Source organism: Heterodontus francisci, chromosome 36 (assembly GCF_036365525.1).
Source record: "Heterodontus francisci isolate sHetFra1 chromosome 36, sHetFra1.hap1, whole genome shotgun sequence".
Classification (NCBI taxonomy): domain Eukaryota; kingdom Metazoa; phylum Chordata; class Chondrichthyes; order Heterodontiformes; family Heterodontidae; genus Heterodontus; species Heterodontus francisci.
Genome location: NC_090406.1, coordinates 27,123,350 through 27,148,828, shown reverse-complemented (window position 1 = coordinate 27,148,828; position 25,479 = coordinate 27,123,350). Strand labels below are relative to the sequence as shown.

The following is a 25,479-nucleotide window of genomic DNA, read 5'->3' as shown; positions in this document are numbered from 1 at the left end:
ACAACATACTCATTAATGTCTATGAAAATATGAACTGCTATGGTTTGTTAATTAAATAGACGGCAAATTACCCAGTAAAATAACATGGCTATGTTGCAACAGAAACACAGGAAATGGAATTTGCAAATGATTCTCCCTGTATTAGCATAGTTGTAAACAATATATTTCCAATATTTTCTTTTTCTTCCAGTATGCAGTCATAATCCTCCATTAAATTGAGACAACGTAGTTTAGAAAATTCGTTAAAAATTTAGTATGATACTCACCACTTGTAGTGAGTTGTGTCGTTGCGATTGTCGTTGATTCAGCTGTCGATGCTAGAGTTGAGCTGCTTGTAGTTGCTGGTGTTGCAATTGTTGACGCAGGAGCTGATATAGAAGTTGGTGTTGCAGAGCTGGTCTCTGTAATTGTAGTCGAGGTTTCTGCTGTTGCTGTGAAATCATATAACAAGGTTACTGAGGCAACAGGCAACTTGGAATAAAATACAGAGGAATAGAAATTGATATACTGCAATGTACAGTTGATACTTTGGTGTAATGCTAGTTACTCAGTTGGATATATGTAGTCCTGTTGGAAAAGCAGCAAAGAACCAAGTAACCTATGATTCTCCCATCCAATACTGTAGCTGACAAAGTACCAGTCTGATCTCTTGTTGCTATTTCCTGATGTGTTTCTTAATCCTTCAATCATTGAAAAGTATCAGAATGAAACAGCTTTGTAGTGTTTACTTGGATACTCACCACTTGTTGTAGTGAGTGGGGATGTTGAGATGCTTGTGGATGCTGGAGTGGAGCTCTCTGCACTTGTCGCTCCTGATGTACTTGTTGATGTAGCAGCTGCTGTAGAGGTTGGTGCTGCAGTGGTGCTGAGTGTACTCGATGCTGAGGTTTCTGCTGTTGCAATAGTTTATATTGTTACTGAGGAAAACTGCAACCGTTTAACACAGATTTGTGCATTAAGGACAAACTGCTAGCTCATGTTAACCCTTAGATTAAAAGCAATGACTTAGTATAATACTATGGCTATGTTCCAACAGTAGCAGGTCACGAAATGGCAGGGAAATGAGACTTCTTGCAAAATCCTGCATTAGATTGAAAGGAAACGGAATGAAACAGCTGATAAAGCTTTCCTATGATACTCACCACCTGTTGTCGTGAGCTGTGTCATTGATTCCATTGTCATTGTTGGAGTAGAGCTCCCTGTAGTTGTTGCTCCTGATGTACTTGTTGAGGGGCTAGCTGTTGGGCTGGTCAGTGCTGCAGTGGTGCTTAATGGACCTGCAGTCGTGGTTTCTGATGTTGCTGTTGAAATAGTTTATATTGTTACTGAGCTAAACAGATAATATCCAACAACAGACTCAGATTTGTGCATTATAGACATTTGCCATGTCTTGTTCACAGCTCGATTACAAACACTGATTTACTATAGTCATATTATCATCTTACATCTTTAGCAAGGCACCAATTGACATGGAGCATGATTCCCTCTTGCAATTTTGCGGCGAGCCAAAAACTCTGCCAAATTTGTTCTTATTTCATAACTCTGTATTAGATTGAAAGGAATCAGAATGAAACAGCTGATAAAGGTTTCCTATAGTACTTACCACTTGTTGTGATGATTTGTGTTGTTGATTCCGTTGTTGTTGAAATAGAGCTGCTTGCAGTTGTAGCTTCTGTTGTACTTGTTGATGCAGGAGTTGATGAGGAGGTCAGCTCTGCAGTGGTGCTCTGTGTACTTGCAGTCAAAGTTTCTGTTGTTGCTGTGAGAATAGATAATTGCATAATTGAAGCCAACCAGCAACTTGGAACAACATACTCATTAATGTCTATGAAAATATGAACTGTTATGGTTTGTTAATTAAATAGACGGCAAATTACCCAGTAATATAACATGGCTATGTTGCAACAGTACCACAGGAAATGGAATTTGCAAATGATTCTCCCTGTATTAGCATAGTTGTAAACAATATATTTCCAATATTTTCTTTTTCTTCCAGTATGCAGTCATAATCCTCCATTAAATTGAGACAAAGTAGTTTAGAAAATTCGTTAAAAATTTAGTATGATACTCACCACTTGTAGTGAGTTGTGTCGTTGCGATTGTCGTTGATTCAGCTGTCGATGCTAGAGTTGAGCTGCTTGTAGTTGCTGGTGTTGTAATTGTTGACGCAGGAGTTGATATAGAAGTTGGTGTTGCAGAGCTGGTCTCTGTAATTGTAGTCGAGGTTTCTGCTGTTGCTGTGAAATCATATAACAAGGTTACTGAGGCAACAGGCAACTTGGAATAAAATACAGAGGAATAGAAATTGATATACTGCAATGTACAGTTGATACTTTGGTGTAATGCTAGTTACTCAGTTGGATATATGTAGTCCTGTTGGAAAAGCAGCAAAGAACCAAGTAACCTATGATTCTCCCATCCAATACTGTAGCTGACAAAGTACCAGTCTGATCTCTTGTTGCTATTTCCTGATGTGTTTCTTAATCCTTCAATCATTGAAAAGTATCAGAATGAAACAGCTTTGTCGTGTTTACTTGGATACTCACCACTTGTTGTAGTGATTGGGGATGTTGAGATGCTTGTGGATGCTGGAGTGGAGCTCTCTGCACTTGTCGCTCCTGATGTACTTGTTGATGTAGCAGCTGCTGTAGAGGTTGGTGCTGCAGTGGTGCTGAGTGTACTCGATGCTGAGGTTTCTGCTGTTGCAATAGTTTATATTGTTACTGAGGAAAACTGCAACCGTTTAACACAGATTTGTGCATTAAGGACAAACTGCTAGCTCATGTTAACCCTTAGATTAAAAGCAATGACTTAGTATAATACTATGGCTATGTTCCAACAGTAGCAGGTCACGAAATGGCAGGGAAATGAGACTTCTTGCAAAATCCTGCATTAGATTGAAAGGAAACGGAATGAAACAGCTGATAAAGCTTTCCTATGATACTCACCACCTGTTGTCGTGAGCTGTGTCATTGATTCCATTGTCATTGTTGGAGTAGAGCTCCCTGTAGTTGTTGCTCCTGATGTACTTGTTGAGGGGCTAGCTGTTGGGCTGGTCAGTGCTGCAGTGGTGCTTAATGGACCTGCAGTCGTGGTTTCTGATGTTGCTGTTGAAATAGTTTATATTGTTACTGAGCTAAACAGATAATATCCAACAACAGACTCAGATTTGTGCATTATAGACATTTGCCATGTCTTGTTCACAGCTCGATTACAAACACTGATTTACTATAGTCATATTATCATCTTACATCTTTAGCAAGGCACCAATTGACATGGAGCATGATTCCCTCTTGCAATTTTGCGGCGAGCCAAAAACTCTGCCAAATTTGTTCTTATTTCATAACTCTGTATTAGATTGAAAGGAATCAGAATGAAACAGCTGATAAAGGTTTCCTATAGTACTTACCACTTGTTGTGATGATTTGTGTTGTTGATTCCGTTGTTGTTGAAATAGAGCTGCTTGCAGTTGTAGCTTCTGTTGTACTTGTTGATGCAGGAGTTGATGAGGAGGTCAGCTCTGCAGTGGTGCTCTGTGTACTTGCAGTCAAAGTTTCTGTTGTTGCTGTGAGAATAGATAATTGCATAATTGAAGCCAACCAGCAACTTGGAACAACATACTCATTAATGTCTATGAAAATATGAACTGTTATGGTTTGTTAATTAAATAGACGGCAAATTACCCAGTAATATAACATGGCTATGTTGCAACAGTACCACAGGAAATGGAATTTGCAAATGATTCTCCCTGTATTAGCATAGTTGTAAACAATATATTTCCAATATTTTCTTTTTCTTCCAGTATGCAGTCATAATCCTCCATTAAATTGAGACAAAGTAGTTTAGAAAATTCGTTAAAAATTTAGTATGATACTCACCACTTGTAGTGAGTTGTGTCGTTGCGATTGTCGTTGATTCAGCTGTCGATGCTAGAGTTGAGCTGCTTGTAGTTGCTGGTGTTGTAATTGTTGACGCAGGAGTTGATATAGAAGTTGGTGTTGCAGAGCTGGTCTCTGTAATTGTAGTCGAGGTTTCTGCTGTTGCTGTGAAATCATATAACAAGGTTACTGAGGCAACAGGCAACTTGGAATAAAATACAGAGGAATAGAAATTGATATACTGCAATGTACAGTTGATACTTTGGTGTAATGCTAGTTACTCAGTTGGATATATGTAGTCCTGTTGGAAAAGCAGCAAAGAACCAAGTAACCTATGATTCTCCCATCCAATACTGTAGCTGACAAAGTACCAGTCTGATCTCTTGTTGCTATTTCCTGATGTGTTTCTTAATCCTTCAATCATTGAAAAGTATCAGAATGAAACAGCTTTGTCGTGTTTACTTGGATACTCACCACTTGTTGTAGTGATTGGGGATGTTGAGATGCTTGTGGATGCTGGAGTGGAGCTCTCTGCACTTGTCGCTCCTGATGTACTTGTTGATGTAGCAGCTGCTGTAGAGGTTGGTGCTGCAGTGGTGCTGAGTGTACTCGATGCTGAGGTTTCTGCTGTTGCAATAGTTTATATTGTTACTGAGGAAAACTGCAACCGTTTAACACAGATTTGTGCATTAAGGACAAACTGCTAGCTCATGTTAACCCTTAGATTAAAAGCAATGACTTAGTATAATACTATGGCTATGTTCCAACAGTAGCAGGTCACGAAATGGCAGGGAAATGAGACTTCTTGCAAAATCCTGCATTAGATTGAAAGGAAACGGAATGAAACAGCTGATAAAGCTTTCCTATGATACTCACCACCTGTTGTCGTGAGCTGTGTCATTGATTCCATTGTCATTGTTGGAGTAGAGCTCCCTGTAGTTGTTGCTCCTGATGTACTTGTTGAGGGGCTAGCTGTTGGGCTGGTCAGTGCTGCAGTGGTGCTTAATGGACCTGCAGTCGTGGTTTCTGATGTTGCTGTTGAAATAGTTTATATTGTTACTGAGCTAAACAGATAATATCCAACAACAGACTCAGATTTGTGCATTATAGACATTTGCCATGTCTTGTTCACAGCTCGATTACAAACACTGATTTACTATAGTCATATTATCATCTTACATCTTTAGCAAGGCACCAATTGACATGGAGCATGATTCCCTCTTGCAATTTTGCGGCGAGCCAAAAACTCTGCCAAATTTGTTCTTATTTCATAACTCTGTATTAGATTGAAAGGAATCAGAATGAAACAGCTGATAAAGGTTTCCTATAGTACTTACCACTTGTTGTGATGATTTGTGTTGTTGATTCCGTTGTTGTTGAAATAGAGCTGCTTGCAGTTGTAGCTTCTGTTGTACTTGTTGATGCAGGAGTTGATGAGGAGGTCAGCTCTGCAGTGGTGCTCTGTGTACTTGCAGTCAAAGTTTCTGTTGTTGCTGTGAGAATAGATAATTGCATAATTGAAGCCAACCAGCAACTTGGAACAACATACTCATTAATGTCTATGAAAATATGAACTGTTATGGTTTGTTAATTAAATAGACGGCAAATTACCCAGTAATATAACATGGCTATGTTGCAACAGTACCACAGGAAATGGAATTTGCAAATGATTCTCCCTGTATTAGCATAGTTGTAAACAATATATTTCCAATATTTTCTTTTTCTTCCAGTATGCAGTCATAATCCTCCATTAAATTGAGACAAAGTAGTTTAGAAAATTCGTTAAAAATTTAGTATGATACTCACCACTTGTAGTGAGTTGTGTCGTTGCGATTGTCGTTGATTCAGCTGTCGATGCTAGAGTTGAGCTGCTTGTAGTTGCTGGTGTTGTAATTGTTGACGCAGGAGTTGATATAGAAGTTGGTGTTGCAGAGCTGGTCTCTGTAATTGTAGTCGAGGTTTCTGCTGTTGCTGTGAAATCATATAACAAGGTTACTGAGGCAACAGGCAACTTGGAATAAAATACAGAGGAATAGAAATTGATATACTGCAATGTACAGTTGATACTTTGGTGTAATGCTAGTTACTCAGTTGGATATATGTAGTCCTGTTGGAAAAGCAGCAAAGAACCAAGTAACCTATGATTCTCCCATCCAATACTGTAGCTGACAAAGTACCAGTCTGATCTCTTGTTGCTATTTCCTGATGTGTTTCTTAATCCTTCAATCATTGAAAAGTATCAGAATGAAACAGCTTTGTCGTGTTTACTTGGATACTCACCACTTGTTGTAGTGATTGGGGATGTTGAGATGCTTGTGGATGCTGGAGTGGAGCTCTCTGCACTTGTCGCTCCTGATGTACTTGTTGATGTAGCAGCTGCTGTAGAGGTTGGTGCTGCAGTGGTGCTGAGTGTACTCGATGCTGAGGTTTCTGCTGTTGCAATAGTTTATATTGTTACTGAGGAAAACTGCAACCGTTTAACACAGATTTGTGCATTAAGGACAAACTGCTAGCTCATGTTAACCCTTAGATTAAAAGCAATGACTTAGTATAATACTATGGCTATGTTCCAACAGTAGCAGGTCACGAAATGGCAGGGAAATGAGACTTCTTGCAAAATCCTGCATTAGATTGAAAGGAAACGGAATGAAACAGCTGATAAAGCTTTCCTATGATACTCACCACCTGTTGTCGTGAGCTGTGTCATTGATTCCATTGTCATTGTTGGAGTAGAGCTCCCTGTAGTTGTTGCTCCTGATGTACTTGTTGAGGGGCTAGCTGTTGGGCTGGTCAGTGCTGCAGTGGTGCTTAATGGACCTGCAGTCGTGGTTTCTGATGTTGCTGTTGAAATAGTTTATATTGTTACTGAGCTAAACAGATAATATCCAACAACAGACTCAGATTTGTGCATTATAGACATTTGCCATGTCTTGTTCACAGCTCGATTACAAACACTGATTTACTATAGTCATATTATCATCTTACATCTTTAGCAAGGCACCAATTGACATGGAGCATGATTCCCTCTTGCAATTTTGCGGCTAGCCAAAAACTCTGCCAAGTTTGTTCTTATTTCATAACTCTGTATTAGATTGAAAGGAATCAGAATGAAACAGCTGATAAAGGTTTCCTATAGTACTTACCACTTGTTGTGATGATTTGTGTTGTTGATTCCGTTGTTGTTGAAATAGAGCTGCTTGCAGTTGTAGCTTCTGTTGTACTTGTTGATGCAGGAGTTGATGAGGAGGTCAGCTCTGCAGTGGTGCTCTGTGTACTTGCAGTCAAAGTTTCTGTTGTTGCTGTGAGAATAGATAATTGCATAATTGAAGCCAACCAGCAACTTGGAACAACATACTCATTAATGTCTATGAAAATATGAACTGTTATGGTTTGTTAATTAAATAGACGGCAAATTACCCAGTAATATAACATGGCTATGTTGCAACAGTACCACAGGAAATGGAATTTGCAAATGATTCTCCCTGTATTAGCATAGTTGTAAACAATATATTTCCAATATTTTCTTTTTCTTCCAGTATGCAGTCATAATCCTCCATTAAATTGAGACAAAGTAGTTTAGAAAATTCGTTAAACATTTAGTATGATACTCACCACTTGTAGTGAGTTGTGTCGTTGCGATTGTCGTTGATTCAGCTGTCGATGCTAGAGTTGAGCTGCTTGTAGTTGCTGGTGTTGTAATTGTTGACGCAGGAGTTGATATAGAAGTTGGTGTTGCAGAGCTGGTCTCTGTAATTGTAGTCGAGGTTTCTGCTGTTGCTGTGAAATCATATAACAAGGTTACTGAGGCAACAGGCAACTTGGAATAAAATACAGAGGAATAGAAATTGATATACTGCAATGTACAGTTGATACTTTGGTGTAATGCTAGTTACTCAGTTGGATATATGTCGTCCTGTTGGAAAAGCAGCAAAGAACCAAGTAACCTATGATTCTCCCATCCAATACTGTAGCTGACAAAGTACCAGTCTGATCTCTTGTTGCTATTTCCTGATGTGTTTCTTAATCCTTCAATCATTGAAAAGTATCAGAATGAAACAGCTTTGTCGTGTTTACTTGGATACTCACCACTTGTTGTAGTGAGTGGGGATGTTGAGATGCTTGTGGATGCTGGAGTGGAGCTCTCTGCACTTGTCGCTCCTGATGTACTTGTTGATGTAGCAGCTGCTGTAGAGGTTGGTGCTGCAGTGGTGCTGAGTGTACTCGATGCTGAGGTTTCTGCTGTTGCAATAGTTTATATTGTTACTGAGGAAAACTGCAACCGTTTAACACAGATTTGTGCATTAAGGACAAACTGCTAGCTCATGTTAACCCTTAGATTAAAAGCAATGACTTAGTATAATACTATGGCTATGTTCCAACAGTAGCAGGTCACGAAATGGCAGGGAAATGAGACTTCTTGCAAAATCCTGCATTAGATTGAAAGGAAACGGAATGAAACAGCTGATAAAGCTTTCCTATGATACTCACCACCTGTTGTCGTGAGCTGTGTCATTGATTCCATTGTCATTGTTGGAGTAGAGCTCCCTGTAGTTGTTGCTCCTGATGTACTTGTTGAGGGGCTAGCTGTTGGGCTGGTCAGTGCTGCGGTGGTGCTTAATGGACCTGCAGTCGTGGTTTCTGATGTTGCTGTTGAAATAGTTTATATTGTTACTGAGCTAAACAGATAATATCCAACAACAGACTCAGATTTGTGCATTATAGACATTTGCCATGTCTTGTTCACAGCTCGATTACAAACACTGATTTACTATAGTCATATTATCATCTTACATCTTTAGCAAGGCACCAATTGACATGGAGCATGATTCCCTCTTGCAATTTTGCGGCGAGCCAAAAACTCTGCCAAATTTGTTCTTATTTCATAACTCTGTATTAGATTGAAAGGAATCAGAATGAAACAGCTGATAAAGGTTTCCTATAGTACTTACCACTTGTTGTGATGATTTGTGTTGTTGATTCCGTTGTTGTTGAAATAGAGCTGCTTGCAGTTGTAGCTTCTGTTGTACTTGTTGATGCAGGAGTTGATGAGGAGGTCAGCTCTGCAGTGGTGCTCTGTGTACTTGCAGTCAAAGTTTCTGTTGTTGCTGTGAGAATAGATAATTGCATAATTGAAGCCAACCAGCAACTTGGAACAACATACTCATTAATGTCTATGAAAATATGAACTGTTATGGTTTGTTAATTAAATAGACGGCAAATTACCCAGTAATATAACATGGCTATGTTGCAACAGTACCACAGGAAATGGAATTTGCAAATGATTCTCCCTGTATTAGCAGAGTTGTAAACAATATATTTCCAATATTTTCTTTTTCTTCCAGTATGCAGTCATAATCCTCCATTAAATTGAGACAAAGTAGTTTAGAAAATTCGTTAAAAATTTAGTATGATACTCACCACTTGTAGTGAGTTGTGTCGTTGCGATTGTCGTTGATTCAGCTGTCGATGCTAGAGTTGAGCTGCTTGTTGTTGCTGGTGTTGTAATTGTTGACGCAGGAGCTGATATAGAAGTTGGTGTTGCAGAGCTGGTCTCTGTAATTGTAGTCGAGGTTTCTGCTGTTGCTGTGAAATCATATAACAAGGTTACTGAGGCAACAGGCAACTTGGAATAAAATACAGAGGAATAGAAATTGATATACTGCAATGTACAGTTGATACTTTGGTGTAATGCTAGTTACTCAGTTGGATATATGTAGTCCTGTTGGAAAAGCAGCAAAGAACCAAGTAACCTATGATTCTCCCATCCAATACTGTAGCTGACAAAGTACCAGTCTGATCTCTTGTTGCTATTTCCTGATGTGTTTCTTAATCCTTCAATCATTGAAAAGTATCAGAATGAAACAGCTTTGTAGTGTTTACTTGGATACTCACCACTTGTTGTAGTGATTGGGGATGTTGAGATGCTTGTGGATGCTGGAGTGGAGCTCTCTGCACTTGTCGCTCCTGATGTACTTGTTGATGTAGCAGCTGCTGTAGAGGTTGGTGCTGCAGTGGTGCTGAGTGTACTCGATGCTGAGGTTTCTGCTGTTGCAATAGTTTATATTGTTACTGAGGAAAACTGCAACCGTTTAACACAGATTTGTGCATTAAGGACAAACTGCTAGCTCATGTTAACCCTTAGATTAAAAGCAATGACTTAGTATAATACTATGGCTATGTTCCAACAGTAGCAGGTCACGAAATGGCAGGGAAATGAGACTTCTTGCAAAATCCTGCATTAGATTGAAAGGAAACGGAATGAAACAGCTGATAAAGCTTTCCTATGATACTCACCACCTGTTGTCGTGAGCTGTGTCATTGATTCCATTGTCATTGTTGGAGTAGAGCTCCCTGTAGTTGTTGCTCCTGATGTACTTGTTGAGGGGCTAGCTGTTGGGCTGGTCAGTGCTGCAGTGGTGCTTAATGTACCTGCAGTCGTGGTTTCTGATGTTGCTGTTGAAATAGTTTATATTGTTACTGAGCTAAACAGATAATATCCAACAACAGACTCAGATTTGTGCATTATAGACATTTGCCATGTCTTGTTCACAGCTCGATTACAAACACTGATTTACTATAGTCATATTATCATCTTACATCTTTAGCAAGGCACCAATTGACATGGAGCATGATTCCCTCTTGCAATTTTGCGGCTAGCCAAAAACTCTGCCAAGTTTGTTCTTATTTCATAACTCTGTATTAGATTGAAAGGAATCAGAATGAAACAGCTGATAAAGGTTTCCTATAGTACTTACCACTTGTTGTGATGATTTGTGTTGTTGATTCCGTTGTTGTTGAAATAGAGCTGCTTGCAGTTGTAGCTTCTGTTGTACTTGTTGATGCAGGAGTTGATGAGGAGGTCAGCTCTGCAGTGGTGCTCTGTGTACTTGCAGTCAAAGTTTCTGTTGTTGCTGTGAGAATAGATAATTGCATAATTGAAGCCAACCAGCAACTTGGAACAACATACTCATTAATGTCTATGAAAATATGAACTGCTATGGTTTGTTAATTAAATAGACGGCAAATTACCCAGTAAAATAACATGGCTATGTTGCAACAGAAACACAGGAAATGGAATTTGCAAATGATTCTCCCTGTATTAGCATAGTTGTAAACAATATATTTCCAATATTTTCTTTTTCTTCCAGTATGCAGTCATAATCCTCCATTAAATTGAGACAACGTAGTTTAGAAAATTCGTTAAATATTTAGTATGATACTCACCACTTGTAGTGAGTTGTGTCGTTGCGATTGTCGTTGATTCAGCTGTCGATGCTAGAGTTGAGCTGCTTGTAGTTGCTGGTGTTGCAATTGTTGACGCAGGAGTTGATATAGAAGTTGGTGTTGCAGAGCTGGTCTCTGTAATTGTAGTCGAGGTTTCTGCTGTTGCTGTGAAATCATATAACAAGGTTACTGAGGCAACAGGCAACTTGGAATAAAATACAGAGGAATAGAAATTGATATACTGCAATGTACAGTTGATACTTTGGTGTAATGCTAGTTACTCAGTTGGATATATGTAGTCATGTTGGAAAAGCAGCAAAGAACCAAGTAACCTATGATTCTCCCATCCAATACTATAGCTGACAAAGTACCAGTCTGATCTCTTGTTGCTATTTCCTGATGTGTTTCTTAATCCTTCAATCATTGAAAAGTATCAGAATGAAACAGCTTTGTCGTGTTTACTTGGATACTCACCACTTGTTGTAGTGAGTGGGGATGTTGAGATGCTTGTGGATGCTGGAGTGGAGCTCTCTGCACTTGTCGCTCCTGATGTACTTGTTGATGTAGCAGCTGCTGTAGAGGTTGGTGCTGCAGTGGTGCTGAGTGTACTCGATGCTGAGGTTTCTGCTGTTGCAATAGTTTATATTGTTACTGAGGTAAACTGCAACCGTTTAACACAGATTTGTGCATTAAGGACAAACTGCCAGCTCATGTTAACCCTTAGATTAAAAGCAATGACTGAATATAATACTATGGCTATGTTCCAACAGTAGCAGGTCACGAAATGGCAGGGAAATGAGACTTCTTGCAAAATCCTGCATTAGATTGAAAGGAAACGGAATGAAACAGCTGATAAAGCTTTCCTATGATACTCACCACCTGTTGTCGTGAGCTGTGTCATTGATTCCATTGTCATTGTTGGAGCAGAGCTCCCTGTAGTTGTTGCTCCTGATGTACTTGTTGAGGGGGCAGCTGTTGGGCTGGTCAGTGCTGCAGTGGTGCTTAATGTACCTGCAGTCGTGGTTTCTGATGTTGCTGTTGAAATAGTTTATATTGTTACTGAGCTAAACAGATAATATGCAACAACAGACTCAGATTTGTGCATTATAGACATTTGCCATGTCTTGTTAACAGCTCGATTAAAAACACTGATTTACTATAGTCATATTATCATCTTACAACTTTAGCAAGGCACCAAATGACATGGAGCATGATACCCTCTTGCAATTTTGCGGCTAGCCAAAAACTCTGCCAAATTTGTTCTTATTTCATAACTCTGTATTCGATTGAAAGGAATCAGAATGAAACAGCTGATAAAGGTTTCCTATAGTACTTACCACTTGTTGTGCTGATTTGTGTTGTTGATTCCGTTGTTGTTGAAATAGAGCTGCTTGCAGTTGTAGCTTCTGTTGTACTTGTTGATGCAGGAGTTGATGAGGAGGTCAGCTCTGCAGTGGTGCTCTGTGTACTTGCAGTCAAAGTTTCTGTTGTTGCTGTGAGAATAGATAATTGCATAATTGAAGCCAACCAGCAACTTGGAACAACATACTCATTAATGTCTATGAAAATATGAACCGTTATGGTTTGTTAATTAAATAGACGGCAAATTACCCAGTAATATAACATGGCTATGTTGCAACAGTACCACAGGAAATGGAATTTGCAAATGATTCTCCCTGCATTAGCATAGTTGTAAACAATATATTTCCAATATTTTCTTTTTCTTCCAGTATGCAGTCATAATCCTCCATTAAATTGAGACAAAGTAGTTTAGAAAATTCGTTAAAAATTTAGTATGATACTCACCACTTGTAGTGAGTTGTGTCGTTGCGATTGTCGTTGATTCAGCTGTCGATGCTAGAGTTGAGCTGCTTGTAGTTGCTGGTGTTGTAATTGTTGACGCAGGAGCTGATATAGAAGTTGGTGTTGCAGAGCTGGTCTCTGTAATTGTAGTCGAGGTTTCTGCTGTTGCTGTGAAATCATATAACAAGGTTACTGAGGCAACAGGCAACTTGGAATAAAATACAGAGGAATAGAAATTGATATACTGCAATGTACAGTTGATACTTTGGTGTAATGCTAGTTACTCAGTTGGATATATGTAGTCCTGTTGGAAAAGCAGCAAAGAACCAAGTAACCTATGATTCTCCCATCCAATACTGTAGCTGACAAAGTACCAGTCTGATCTCTTGTTGCTATTTCCTGATGTGTTTCTTAATCCTTCAATCATTGAAAAGTATCAGAATGAAACAGCTTTGTAGTGTTTACTTGGATACTCACCACTTGTTGTAGTGAGTGGGGATGTTGAGATGCTTGTGGATGCTGGAGTGGAGCTCTCTGCACTTGTCGCTCCTGATGTACTTGTTGATGTAGCAGCTGCTGTAGAGGTTGGTGCTGCAGTGGTGCTGAGTGTACTCGATGCTGAGGTTTCTGCTGTTGCAATAGTTTATATTGTTACTGAGGAAAACTGCAACCGTTTAACACAGATTTGTGCATTAAGGACAAACTGCTAGCTCATGTTAACCCTTAGATTAAAAGCAATGACTTAGTATAATACTATGGCTATGTTCCAACAGTAGCAGGTCACGAAATGGCAGGGAAATGAGACTTCTTGCAAAATCCTGCATTAGATTGAAAGGAAACGGAATGAAACAGCTGATAAAGCTTTCCTATGATACTCACCACCTGTTGTCGTGAGCTGTGTCATTGATTCCATTGTCATTGTTGGAGTAGAGCTCCCTGTAGTTGTTGCTCCTGATGTACTTGTTGAGGGGCTAGCTGTTGGGCTGGTCAGTGCTGCAGTGGTGCTTAATGGACCTGCAGTCGTGGTTTCTGATGTTGCTGTTGAAATAGTTTATATTGTTACTGAGCTAAACAGATAATATCCAACAACAGACTCAGATTTGTGCATTATAGACATTTGCCATGTCTTGTTCACAGCTCGATTACAAACACTGATTTACTATAGTCATATTATCATCTTACATCTTTAGCAAGGCACCAATTGACATGGAGCATGATTCCCTCTTGCAATTTTGCGGCTAGCCAAAAACTCTGCCAAGTTTGTTCTTATTTCATAACTCTGTATTAGATTGAAAGGAATCAGAATGAAACAGCTGATAAAGGTTTCCTATAGTACTTACCACTTGTTGTGATGATTTGTGTTGTTGATTCCGTTGTTGTTGAAATAGAGCTGCTTGCAGTTGTAGCTTCTGTTGTACTTGTTGATGCAGGAGTTGATGAGGAGGTCAGCTCTGCAGTGGTGCTCTGTGTACTTGCAGTCAAAGTTTCTGTTGTTGCTGTGAGAATAGATAATTGCATAATTGAAGCCAACCAGCAACTTGGAACAACATACTCATTAATGTCTATGAAAATATGAACTGTTATGGTTTGTTAATTAAATAGACGGCAAATTACCCAGTAATATAACATGGCTATGTTGCAACAGTACCACAGGAAATGGAATTTGCAAATGATTCTCCCTGTATTAGCATAGTTGTAAACAATATATTTCCAATATTTTCTTTTTCTTCCAGTATGCAGTCATAATCCTCCATTAAATTGAGACAAAGTAGTTTAGAAAATTCGTTAAAAATTTAGTATGATACTCACCACTTGTAGTGAGTTGTGTCGTTGCGATTGTCGTTGATTCAGCTGTCGATGCTAGAGTTGAGCTGCTTGTAGTTGCTGGTGTTGTAATTGTTGACGCAGGAGTTGATATAGAAGTTGGTGTTGCAGAGCTGGTCTCTGTAATTGTAGTCGAGGTTTCTGCTGTTGCTGTGAAATCATATAACAAGGTTACTGAGGCAACAGGCAACTTGGAATAAAATACAGAGGAATAGAAATTGATATACTGCAATGTACAGTTGATACTTTGGTGTAATGCTAGTTACTCAGTTGGATATATGTAGTCCTGTTGGAAAAGCAGCAAAGAACCAAGTAACCTATGATTCTCCCATCCAATACTGTAGCTGACAAAGTACCAGTCTGATCTCTTGTTGCTATTTCCTGATGTGTTTCTTAATCCTTCAATCATTGAAAAGTATCAGAATGAAACAGCTTTGTAGTGTTTACTTGGATACTCACCACTTGTAGTGATTGGGGATGTTGAGATGCTTGTGGATGCTGGAGTGGAGCTCTCTGCACTTGTCGCTCCTGATGTACTTGTTGATGTAGCAGCTGCTGTAGAGGTTGGTGCTGCAGTGGTGCTGAGTGTACTCGATGCTGAGGTTTCTGCTGTTGCAATAGTTTATATTGTTACTGAGGAAAACTGCAACCGTTTAACACAGATTTGTGCATTAAGGACAAACTGCTAGCTCATGTTAACCCTTAGATTAAAAGCAATGACTTAGTATAATACTATGGCTATGTTCCAACAGTAGCAGGTCACGAAATGGCAGGGAAATGAGACTTCTTGCAAAATCCTGCATTAGATTGAAAGGAAACGGAATGAAACAGCTGATAAAGCTTTCCTATGATACTCACCACCTGTTGTCGTGAGCTGTGTCATTGATTCCATTGTCATTGTTGGAGTAGAGCTCCCTGTAGTTGTTGCTCCTGATGTACTTGTTGAGGGGCTAGCTGTTGGGCTGGTCAGTGCTGCGGTGGTGCTTAATGGACCTGCAGTCGTGGTTTCTGATGTTGCTGTTGAAATAGTTTATATTGTTACTGAGCTAAACAGATAATATGCAACAACAGACTCAGATTTGTGCATTATAGACATTTGCCATGTCTTGTTCACAGCTCGATTACAAACACTGATTTACTATAGTCATATTATCATCTTACATCTTTAGCAAGGCACCAATTGACATGGAGCATGATTCCCTCTTGCAATTTTGCGGCGAGCCAAAAACTCTGCCAAATTTGTTCTTATTTCATAACTCTGTATTAGATTGAAAGGAATCAGAATGAAACAGCTGATAAAGGTTTCCTATAGTACTTACCACTTGTTGTGATGATTTGTGTTGTTGATTCCGTTGTTGTTGAAATAGAGCTGCTTGCAGTTGTAGCTTCTGTTGTACTTGTTGATGCAGGAGTTGATGAGGAGGTCAGCTCTGCAGTGGTGCTCTGTGTACTTGCAGTCAAAGTTTCTGTTGTTGCTGTGAGAATAGATAATTGCATAATTGAAGCCAACCAGCAACTTGGAACAACATACTCATTAATGTCTATGAAAATATGAACTGTTATGGTTTGTTAATTAAATAGACGGCAAATTACCCAGTAATATAACATGGCTATGTTGCAACAGTACCACAGGAAATGGAATTTGCAAATGATTCTCCCTGTATTAGCATAGTTGTAAACAATATATTTCCAATATTTTCTTTTTCTTCCAGTATGCAGTCATAATCCTCCATTAAATTGAGACAAAGTAGTTTAGAAAATTCGTTAAAAATTTAGTATGATACTCACCACTTGTAGTGAGTTGTGTCGTTGCGATTGTCGTTGATTCAGCTGTCGATGCTAGAGTTGAGCTGCCTGTAGTTGCTGGTGTTGTAATTGTTGACGCAGGAGTTGATATAGAAGTTGGTGTTGCAGAGCTGGTCTCTGTAATTGTAGTCGAGGTTTCTGCTGTTGCTGTGAAATCATATAACAAGGTTACTGAGGCAACAGGCAACTTGGAATAAAATACAGAGGAATAGAAATTGATATACTGCAATGTACAGTTGATACTTTGGTGTAATGCTAGTTACTCAGTTGGATATATGTAGTCCTGTTGGAAAAGCAGCAAAGAACCAAGTAACCTATGATTCTCCCATCCAATACTGTAGCTGACAAAGTACCAGTCTGATCTCTTGTTGCTATTTCCTGATGTGTTTCTTAATCCTTCAATCATTGAAAAGTATCAGAATGAAACAGCTTTGTAGTGTTTACTTGGATACTCACCACTTGTTGTAGTGATTGGGGATGTTGAGATGCTTGTGGATGCTGGAGTGGAGCTCTCTGCACTTGTCGCTCCTGATGTACTTGTTGATGTAGCAGCTGCTGTAGAGGTTGGTGCTGCAGTGGTGCTGAGTGTACTCGATGCTGAGGTTTCTGCTGTTGCAATAGTTTATATTGTTACTGAGGAAAACTGCAACCGTTTAACACAGATTTGTGCATTAAGGACAAACTGCTAGCTCATGTTAACCCTTAGATTAAAAGCAATGACTTAGTATAATACTATGGCTATGTTCCAACAGTAGCAGGTCACGAAATGGCAGGGAAATGAGACTTCTTGCAAAATCCTGCATTAGATTGAAAGGAAACGGAATGAAACAGCTGATAAAGCTTTCCTATGATACTCACCACCTGTTGTCGTGAGCTGTGTCATTGATTCCATTGTCATTGTTGGAGTAGAGCTCCCTGTAGTTGTTGCTCCTGATGTACTTGTTGAGGGGCTAGCTGTTGGGCTGGTCAGTGCTGCGGTGGTGCTTAATGGACCTGCAGTCGTGGTTTCTGATGTTGCTGTTGAAATAGTTTATATTGTTACTGAGCTAAACAGATAATATCCAACAACAGACTCAGATTTGTGCATTATAGACATTTGCCATGTCTTGTTCACAGCTCGATTACAAACACTGATTTACTATAGTCATATTATCATCTTACATCTTTAGCAAGGCACCAATTGACATGGAGCATGATTCCCTCTTGCAATTTTGCGGCGAGCCAAAAACTCTGCCAAATTTGTTCTTATTTCATAACTCTGTATTAGATTGAAAGGAATCAGAATGAAACAGCTGATAAAGGTTTCCTATAGTACTTACCACTTGTTGTGATGATTTGTGTTGTTGATTCCGTTGTTGTTGAAATAGAGCTGCTTGCAGTTGTAGCTTCTGTTGTACTTGTTGATGCAGGAGTTGATGAGGAGGTCAGCTCTGCAGTGGTGCTCTGTGTACTTGCAGTCAAAGTTTCTGTTGTTGCTGTGAGAATAGATAATTGCATAATTGAAGCCAACCAGCAACTTGGAACAACATACTCATTAATGTCTATGAAAATATGAACTGTTATGGTTTGTTAATTAAATAGACGGCAAATTACCCAGTAATATAACATGGCTATGTTGCAACAGTACCACAGGAAATGGAATTTGCAAATGATTCTCCCTGTATTAGCATAGTTGTAAACAATATATTTCCAATATTTTCTTTTTCTTCCAGTATGCAGTCATAATCCTCCATTAAATTGAGACAAAGTAGTTTAGAAAATTCGTTAAAAATTTAGTATGATACTCACCACTTGTAGTGAGTTGTGTCGTTGCGATTGTCGTTGATTCAGCTGTCGATGCTAGAGTTGAGCTGCTTGTAGTTGCTGGTGTTGTAATTGTTGATGCAGGAGTTGATATAGAAGTTGGTGTTGCAGAGCTGGTCTCTGTAATTGTAGTCGAGGTTTCTGCTGTTGCTGTGAAATCATATAACAAGGTTACTGAGGCAACAGGCAACTTGGAATAAAATACAGAGGAATAGAAATTGATATACTGCAATGTACAGTTGATACTTTGGTGTAATGCTAGTTACTCAGTTGGATATATGTAGTCCTGTTGGAAAAGCAGCAAAGAACCAAGTAACCTATGATTCTCCCATCCAATACTGTAGCTGACAAAGTACCAGTCTGATCTCTTGTTGCTATTTCCTGATGTGTTTCTTAATCCTTCAATCATTGAAAAGTATCAGAATGAAACAGCTTTGTAGTGTTTACTTGGATACTCACCACTTGTTGTAGTGAGTGGGGATGTTGAGATGCTTGTGGATGCTGGAGTAGAGCTCTCTGCACTTGTCGCTCCTGATGTACTTGTTGATGTAGCAGCTGCTGTAGAGGTTGGTGCTGCAGTGGTGCTGAGTGTACTCGATGCTGAGGTTTCTGCTGTTGCAATAGTTTATATTGTTACTGAGGAAAACTGCAACCGTTTAACACAGATTTGTGCATTAAGGACAAACTGCTAGCTCATGTTAACCCTTAGATTAAAAGCAATGACTTAGTATAATACTATGGCTATGTTCCAACAGTAGCAGGTCACGAAATGGCAGGGAAATGAGACTTCTTGCAAAATCCTGCATTAGATTGAAAGGAAACGGAATGAAACAGCTGATAAAGCTTTCCTATGATACTCACCACCTGTTGTCGTGAGCTGTGTCATTGATTCCATTGTCATTGTTGGAGTAGAGCTCCCTGTAGTTGTTGCTCCTGATGTACTTGTTGAGGGGCTAGCTGTTGGGCTGGTCAGTGCTGCGGTGGTGCTTAATGGACCTGCAGTCGTGGTTTCTGATGTTGCTGTTGAAATAGTTTATATTGTTACTGAGCTAAACAGATAATATCCAACAACAGACTCAGATTTGTGCATTATAGACATTTGCCATGTCTTGTTCACAGCTCGATTACAAACACTGATTTACTATAGTCATATTATCATCTTACATCTTTAGCAAGGCACCAATTGACATGGAGCATGATTCCCTCTTGCAATTTTGCGGCGAGCCAAAAACTCTGCCAAATTTGTTCTTATTTCATAACTCTGTATTAGATTGAAAGGAATCAGAATGAAACAGCTGATAAAGGTTTCCTATAGTACTTACCACTTGTTGTGATGATTTGTGTTGTTGATTCCGTTGTTGTTGAAATAGAGCTGCTTGCAGTTGTAGCTTCTGTTGTACTTGTTGATGCAGGAGTTGATGAGGAGGTCAGCTCTGCAGTGGTGCTCTGTGTACTTGCAGTCAAAGTTTCTGTTGTTGCTGTGAGAATAGATAATTGCATAATTGAAGCCAACCAGCAACTTGGAACAACATACTCATTAATGTCTATGAAAATATGAACTGTTATGGTTTGTTAATTAAATAGACGGCAAATTACCCAGTAATATAACATGGCTATGTTGCAACAGTACCACAGGAAATGGAATTTGCAAATGATTCTCCCTGTATTAGCATAGTTGTAAACAATATATTTCCAATATTTTCTTTTTCTTCCAGTATGCAGTCATAATCCTCCATTAAATTGAGACAAAGTAGTTTAGAAAATTCGTTAAAAATTTAGTATGATACTCACCACTTGTAGTGAGTTGTGTCGTTGCGATTGTCGTTGATTCAGCTGTCGATGCTAGAGTTGAGCTGCTTGTAGTTGCTGGTGTTGTAATTGTTGACGCAGGAGTTGATATAGAAGTTGGTGTTGCAGAGCTGGTCTCTGTAATTGTAGTCGAGGTTTCTGCTGTTGCTGTGAAATCATATAACAAGGTTACTGAGGCAACAGGCAACTTGGAATAAAATACAGAGGAATAGAAATTGATATACTGCAATGTACAGTTGATACTTTGGTGTAATGCTAGTTACTCAGTTGGATATATGTAGTCCTGTTGGAAAAGCAGCAAAGAACCAAGTAACCTATGATTCTCCCATCCAATACTGTAGCTGACAAAGTACCAGTCTGATCTCTTGTTGCTATTTCCTGATGTGTTTCTTAATCCTTCAATCATTGAAAAGTATCAGAATGAAACAGCTTTGTAGTGTTTACTTGGATACTCACCACTTGTTGTAGTGAGTGGGGATGTTGAGATGCTTGTGGATGCTGGAGTAGAGCTCTCTGCACTTGTCGCTCCTGATGTACTTGTTGATGTAGCAGCTGCTGTAGAGGTTGGTGCTGCAGTGGTGCTGAGTGTACTCGATGCTGAGGTTTCTGCTGTTGCAATAGTTTATATTGTTACTGAGGAAAACTGCAACCGTTTAACACAGATTTGTGCATTAAGGACAAACTGCTAGCTCATGTTAACCCTTAGATTAAAAGCAATGACTTAGTATAATACTATGGCTATGTTCCAACAGTAGCAGGTCACGAAATGGCAGGGAAATGAGACTTCTTGCAAAATCCTGCATTAGATTGAAAGGAAACGGAATGAAACAGCTGATAAAGCTTTCCTATGATACTCACCACCTGTTGTCGTGAGCTGTGTCATTGATTCCATTGTCATTGTTGGAGTAGAGCTCCCTGTAGTTGTTGCTCCTGATGTACTTGTTGAGGGGCTAGCTGTTGGGCTGGTCAGTGCTGCGGTGGTGCTTAATGGACCTGCAGTCGTGGTTTCTGATGTTGCTGTTGAAATAGTTTATATTGTTACTGAGCTAAACAGATAATATCCAACAACAGACTCAGATTTGTGCATTATAGACATTTGCCATGTCTTGTTCACAGCTCGATTACAAACACTGATTTACTATAGTCATATTATCATCTTACATCTTTAGCAAGGCACCAATTGACATGGAGCATGATTCCCTCTTGCAATTTTGCGGCGAGCCAAAAACTCTGCCAAATTTGTTCTTATTTCATAACTCTGTATTAGATTGAAAGGAATCAGAATGAAACAGCTGATAAAGGTTTCCTATAGTACTTACCACTTGTTGTGATGATTTGTGTTGTTGATTCCGTTGTTGTTGAAATAGAGCTGCTTGCAGTTGTAGCTTCTGTTGTACTTGTTGATGCAGGAGTTGATGAGGAGGTCAGCTCTGCAGTGGTGCTCTGTGTACTTGCAGTCAAAGTTTCTGTTGTTGCTGTGAGAATAGATAATTGCATAATTGAAGCCAACCAGCAACTTGGAACAACATACTCATTAATGTCTATGAAAATATGAACTGTTATGGTTTGTTAATTAAATAGACGGCAAATTACCCAGTAATATAACATGGCTATGTTGCAACAGTACCACAGGAAATGGAATTTGCAAATGATTCTCCCTGTATTAGCATAGTTGTAAACAATATATTTCCAATATTTTCTTTTTCTTCCAGTATGCAGTCATAATCCTCCATTAAATTGAGACAAAGTAGTTTAGAAAATTCGTTAAAAATTTAGTATGATACTCACCACTTGTAGTGAGTTGTGTCGTTGCGATTGTCGTTGATTCAGCTGTCGATGCTAGAGTTGAGCTGCTTGTAGTTGCTGGTGTTGTAATTGTTGACGCAGGAGTTGATATAGAAGTTGGTGTTGCAGAGCTGGTCTCTGTAATTGTAGTCGAGGTTTCTGCTGTTGCTGTGAAATCATATAACAAGGTTACTGAGGCAACAGGCAACTTGGAATAAAATACAGAGGAATAGAAATTGATATACTGCAATGTACAGTTGATACTTTGGTGTAATGCTAGTTACTCAGTTGGATATATGTAGTCCTGTTGGAAAAGCAGCAAAGAACCAAGTAACCTATGATTCTCCCATCCAATACTGTAGCTGACAAAGTACCAGTCTGATCTCTTGTTGCTATTTCCTGATGTGTTTCTTAATCCTTCAATCATTGAAAAGTATCAGAATGAAACAGCTTTGTAGTGTTTACTTGGATACTCACCACTTGTTGTAGTGATTGGGGATGTTGAGATGCTTGTGGATGCTGGAGTGGAGCTCTCTGCACTTGTCGCTCCTGATGTACTTGTTGATGTAGCAGCTGCTGTAGAGGTTGGTGCTGCAGTGGTGCTGAGTGTACTCGATGCTGAGGTTTCTGCTGTTGCAATAGTTTATATTGTTACTGAGGAAAACTGCAACCGTTTAACACAGATTTGTGCATTAAGGACAAACTGCTAGCTCATGTTAACCCTTAGATTAAAAGCAATGACTTAGTATAATACTATGGCTATGTTCCAACAGTAGCAGGTCACGAAATGGCAGGGAAATGAGACTTCTTGCAAAATCCTGCATTAGATTGAAAGGAAACGGAATGAAACAGCTGATAAAGCTTTCCTATGATACTCACCACCTGTTGTCGTGAGCTGTGTCATTGATTCCATTGTCATTGTTGGAGTAGAGCTCCCTGTAGTTGTTGCTCCTGATGTACTTGTTGAGGGGCTAGCTGTTGGGCTGGTCAGTGCTGCAGTGGTGCTTAATGGACCTGCAGTCGTGGTTTCTGATGTTGCTGTTGAAATAGTTTATATTGTTACTGAGCTAAACAGATAATATCCAACAACAGACTCAGATTTGTGCATTATAGACATTTGCCATGTCTTGTTCACAGCTCGATTACAAACACTGATTTACTATAGTCATACTATCATCTTACATCTTTAGCAAGGCACCAATTGACATGGAGCATGATTCCCTCTTGCAATTTTGCGGCTAGCCAAAAACTCTGCCAAATTTGTTCTTATTTCATAACTCTGTATTAGATTGAAAGGAATCAGAATGAAACAGCTGATAAAGGTTTCCTATAGTACTTACCACTTGTTGTGATGATTTGTGTTGTTGATTCCGTTGTTGTTGAAATAGAGCTGCTTGCAGTTGTAGCTTCTGTTGTACTTGTTGATGCAGGAGTTGATGAGGAGGTCAGCTCTGCAGTGGTGCTCTGTGTACTTGCAGTCAAAGTTTCTGTTGTTGCTGTGAGAATAGATAATTGCATAATTGAAGCCAACCAGCAACTTGGAACAACATACTCATTAATGTCTATGAAAATATGAACTGTTATGGTTTGTTAATTAAATAGACGGCAAATTACCCAGTAATATAACATGGCTATGTTGCAACAGTACCACAGGAAATGGAATTTGCAAATGATTCTCCCTGTATTAGCATAGTTGTAAACAATATATTTCCAATATTTTCTTTTTCTTCCAGTATGCAGTCATAATCCTCCATTAAATTGAGACAAAGTAGTTTAGAAAATTCGTTAAAAATTTAGTATGATACTCACTACTTGTAGTGAGTTGTGTCGTTGCGATTGTCGTTGATTCAGCTGTCGATGCTAGAGTTGAGCTGCTTGTTGTTGCTGGTGTTGTAATTGTTGACGCAGGAGCTGATATAGAAGTTGGTGTTGCAGAGCTGGTCTCTGTAATTGTAGTCGAGGTTTCTGCTGTTGCTGTGAAATCATATAACAAGGTTACTGAGGCAACAGGCAACTTGGAATAAAATACAGAGGAATAGAAATTGATATACTGCAATGTACAGTTGACACTTTGGTGTAATGCTAGTTACTCAGTTGGATATATGTAGTCCTGTTGGAAAAGCAGCAAAGAACCAAGTAACCTATGATTCTCCCATCCAATACTGTAGCTGACAAAGTACCAGTCTGATCTCTTGTTGCTATTTCCTGATGTGTTTCTTAATCCTTCAATCATTGAAAAGTATCAGAATGAAACAGCTTTGTCGTGTTTACTTGGATACTCACCACTTGTTGTAGTGAGTGGGGATGTTGAGATGCTTGTGGATGCTGGAGTGGAGCTCTCTGCACTTGTCGCTCCTGATGTACTTGTTGATGTAGCAGCTGCTGTAGAGGTTGGTGCTGCAGTGGTGCTGAGTGTACTCGATGCTGAGGTTTCTGCTGTTGCAATAGTTTATATTGTTACTGAGGAAAACTGCAACCGTTTAACACAGATTTGTGCATTAAGGACAAACTGCTAGCTCATGTTAACCCTTAGATTAAAAGCAATGACTTAGTATAATACTATGGCTATGTTCCAACAGTAGCAGGTCACGAAATGGCAGGGAAATGAGACTTCTTGCAAAATCCTGCATTAGATTGAAAGGAAACGGAATGAAACAGCTGATAAAGCTTTCCTATGATACTCACCACCTGTTGTCGTGAGCTGTGTCATTGATTCCATTGTCATTGTTGGAGTAGAGCTCCCTGTAGTTGTTGCTCCTGATGTACTTGTTGAGGGGCTAGCTGTTGGGCTGGTCAGTGCTGCAGTGGTGCTTAATGGACCTGCAGTCGTGGTTTCTGATGTTGCTGTTGAAATAGTTTATATTGTTACTGAGCTAAACAGATAATATCCAACAACAGACTCAGATTTGTGCATTATAGACATTTGCCATGTCTTGTTCACAGCTCGATTACAAACACTGATTTACTATAGTCATATTATCATCTTACATCTTTAGCAAGGCACCAATTGACATGGAGCATGATTCCCTCTTGCAATTTTGCGGCTAGCCAAAAACTCTGCCAAGTTTGTTCTTATTTCATAACTCTGTATTAGATTGAAAGGAATCAGAATGAAACAGCTGATAAAGGTTTCCTATAGTACTTACCACTTGTTGTGATGATTTGTGTTGTTGATTCCGTTGTTGTTGAAATAGAGCTGCTTGCAGTTGTAGCTTCTGTTGTACTTGTTGATGCAGGAGTTGATGAGGAGGTCAGCTCTGCAGTGGTGCTCTGTGTACTTGCAGTCAAAGTTTCTGTTGTTGCTGTGAGAATAGATAATTGCATAATTGAAGCCAACCAGCAACTTGGAACAACATACTCATTAATGTCTATGAAAATATGAACTGTTATGGTTTGTTAATTAAATAGACGGCAAATTACCCAGTAATATAACATGGCTATGTTGCAACAGTACCACAGGAAATGGAATTTGCAAATGATTCTCCCTGTATTAGCATAGTTGTAAACAATATATTTCCAATATTTTCTTTTTCTTCCAGTATGCAGT

At 39.2% G+C, this 25,479-nt stretch overlaps 1 protein-coding gene across 1 annotated transcript in view; it reads right to left on the bottom strand.

The window, feature by feature from the left end:
* LOC137351445 (pneumococcal serine-rich repeat protein-like) overlaps nt 1-25,479 on the bottom strand; it is a 74,574-nt gene that overhangs the window by 28,806 nt on the left and 20,289 nt on the right. The window contains exons 39-89 of the mRNA XM_068015891.1: nt 25,079-25,234; nt 24,618-24,776; nt 24,216-24,368; nt 23,742-23,906; nt 23,273-23,428; nt 22,812-22,970; nt 22,410-22,562; nt 21,936-22,100; nt 21,467-21,622; nt 20,604-20,756; nt 20,130-20,294; nt 19,661-19,816; nt 18,798-18,950; nt 18,324-18,488; nt 17,855-18,010; nt 16,992-17,144; nt 16,518-16,682; nt 16,049-16,204; nt 15,189-15,338; nt 14,715-14,879; nt 14,246-14,401; nt 13,785-13,943; nt 13,383-13,535; nt 12,909-13,073; nt 12,440-12,595; nt 11,979-12,137; nt 11,577-11,729; nt 11,103-11,267; nt 10,634-10,789; nt 10,173-10,331; nt 9,771-9,923; nt 9,297-9,461; nt 8,828-8,983; nt 7,965-8,117; nt 7,491-7,655; nt 7,022-7,177; nt 6,561-6,719; nt 6,159-6,311; nt 5,685-5,849; nt 5,216-5,371; nt 4,755-4,913; nt 4,353-4,505; nt 3,879-4,043; nt 3,410-3,565; nt 2,949-3,107; nt 2,547-2,699; nt 2,073-2,237; nt 1,604-1,759; nt 1,143-1,301; nt 741-893; nt 267-431 (exon numbers count right to left, since the gene is read on the bottom strand). Coding sequence (XP_067871992.1) covers nt 267-431; nt 741-893; nt 1,143-1,301; nt 1,604-1,759; nt 2,073-2,237; nt 2,547-2,699; nt 2,949-3,107; nt 3,410-3,565; nt 3,879-4,043; nt 4,353-4,505; nt 4,755-4,913; nt 5,216-5,371; nt 5,685-5,849; nt 6,159-6,311; nt 6,561-6,719; nt 7,022-7,177; nt 7,491-7,655; nt 7,965-8,117; nt 8,828-8,983; nt 9,297-9,461; nt 9,771-9,923; nt 10,173-10,331; nt 10,634-10,789; nt 11,103-11,267; nt 11,577-11,729; nt 11,979-12,137; nt 12,440-12,595; nt 12,909-13,073; nt 13,383-13,535; nt 13,785-13,943; nt 14,246-14,401; nt 14,715-14,879; nt 15,189-15,338; nt 16,049-16,204; nt 16,518-16,682; nt 16,992-17,144; nt 17,855-18,010; nt 18,324-18,488; nt 18,798-18,950; nt 19,661-19,816; nt 20,130-20,294; nt 20,604-20,756; nt 21,467-21,622; nt 21,936-22,100; nt 22,410-22,562; nt 22,812-22,970; nt 23,273-23,428; nt 23,742-23,906; nt 24,216-24,368; nt 24,618-24,776; nt 25,079-25,234 — 8,064 coding nt within the window. The remainder of the gene's footprint in view (nt 1-266; nt 432-740; nt 894-1,142; nt 1,302-1,603; nt 1,760-2,072; nt 2,238-2,546; nt 2,700-2,948; nt 3,108-3,409; nt 3,566-3,878; nt 4,044-4,352; nt 4,506-4,754; nt 4,914-5,215; nt 5,372-5,684; nt 5,850-6,158; nt 6,312-6,560; nt 6,720-7,021; nt 7,178-7,490; nt 7,656-7,964; nt 8,118-8,827; nt 8,984-9,296; nt 9,462-9,770; nt 9,924-10,172; nt 10,332-10,633; nt 10,790-11,102; nt 11,268-11,576; nt 11,730-11,978; nt 12,138-12,439; nt 12,596-12,908; nt 13,074-13,382; nt 13,536-13,784; nt 13,944-14,245; nt 14,402-14,714; nt 14,880-15,188; nt 15,339-16,048; nt 16,205-16,517; nt 16,683-16,991; nt 17,145-17,854; nt 18,011-18,323; nt 18,489-18,797; nt 18,951-19,660; nt 19,817-20,129; nt 20,295-20,603; nt 20,757-21,466; nt 21,623-21,935; nt 22,101-22,409; nt 22,563-22,811; nt 22,971-23,272; nt 23,429-23,741; nt 23,907-24,215; nt 24,369-24,617; nt 24,777-25,078; nt 25,235-25,479) is intronic.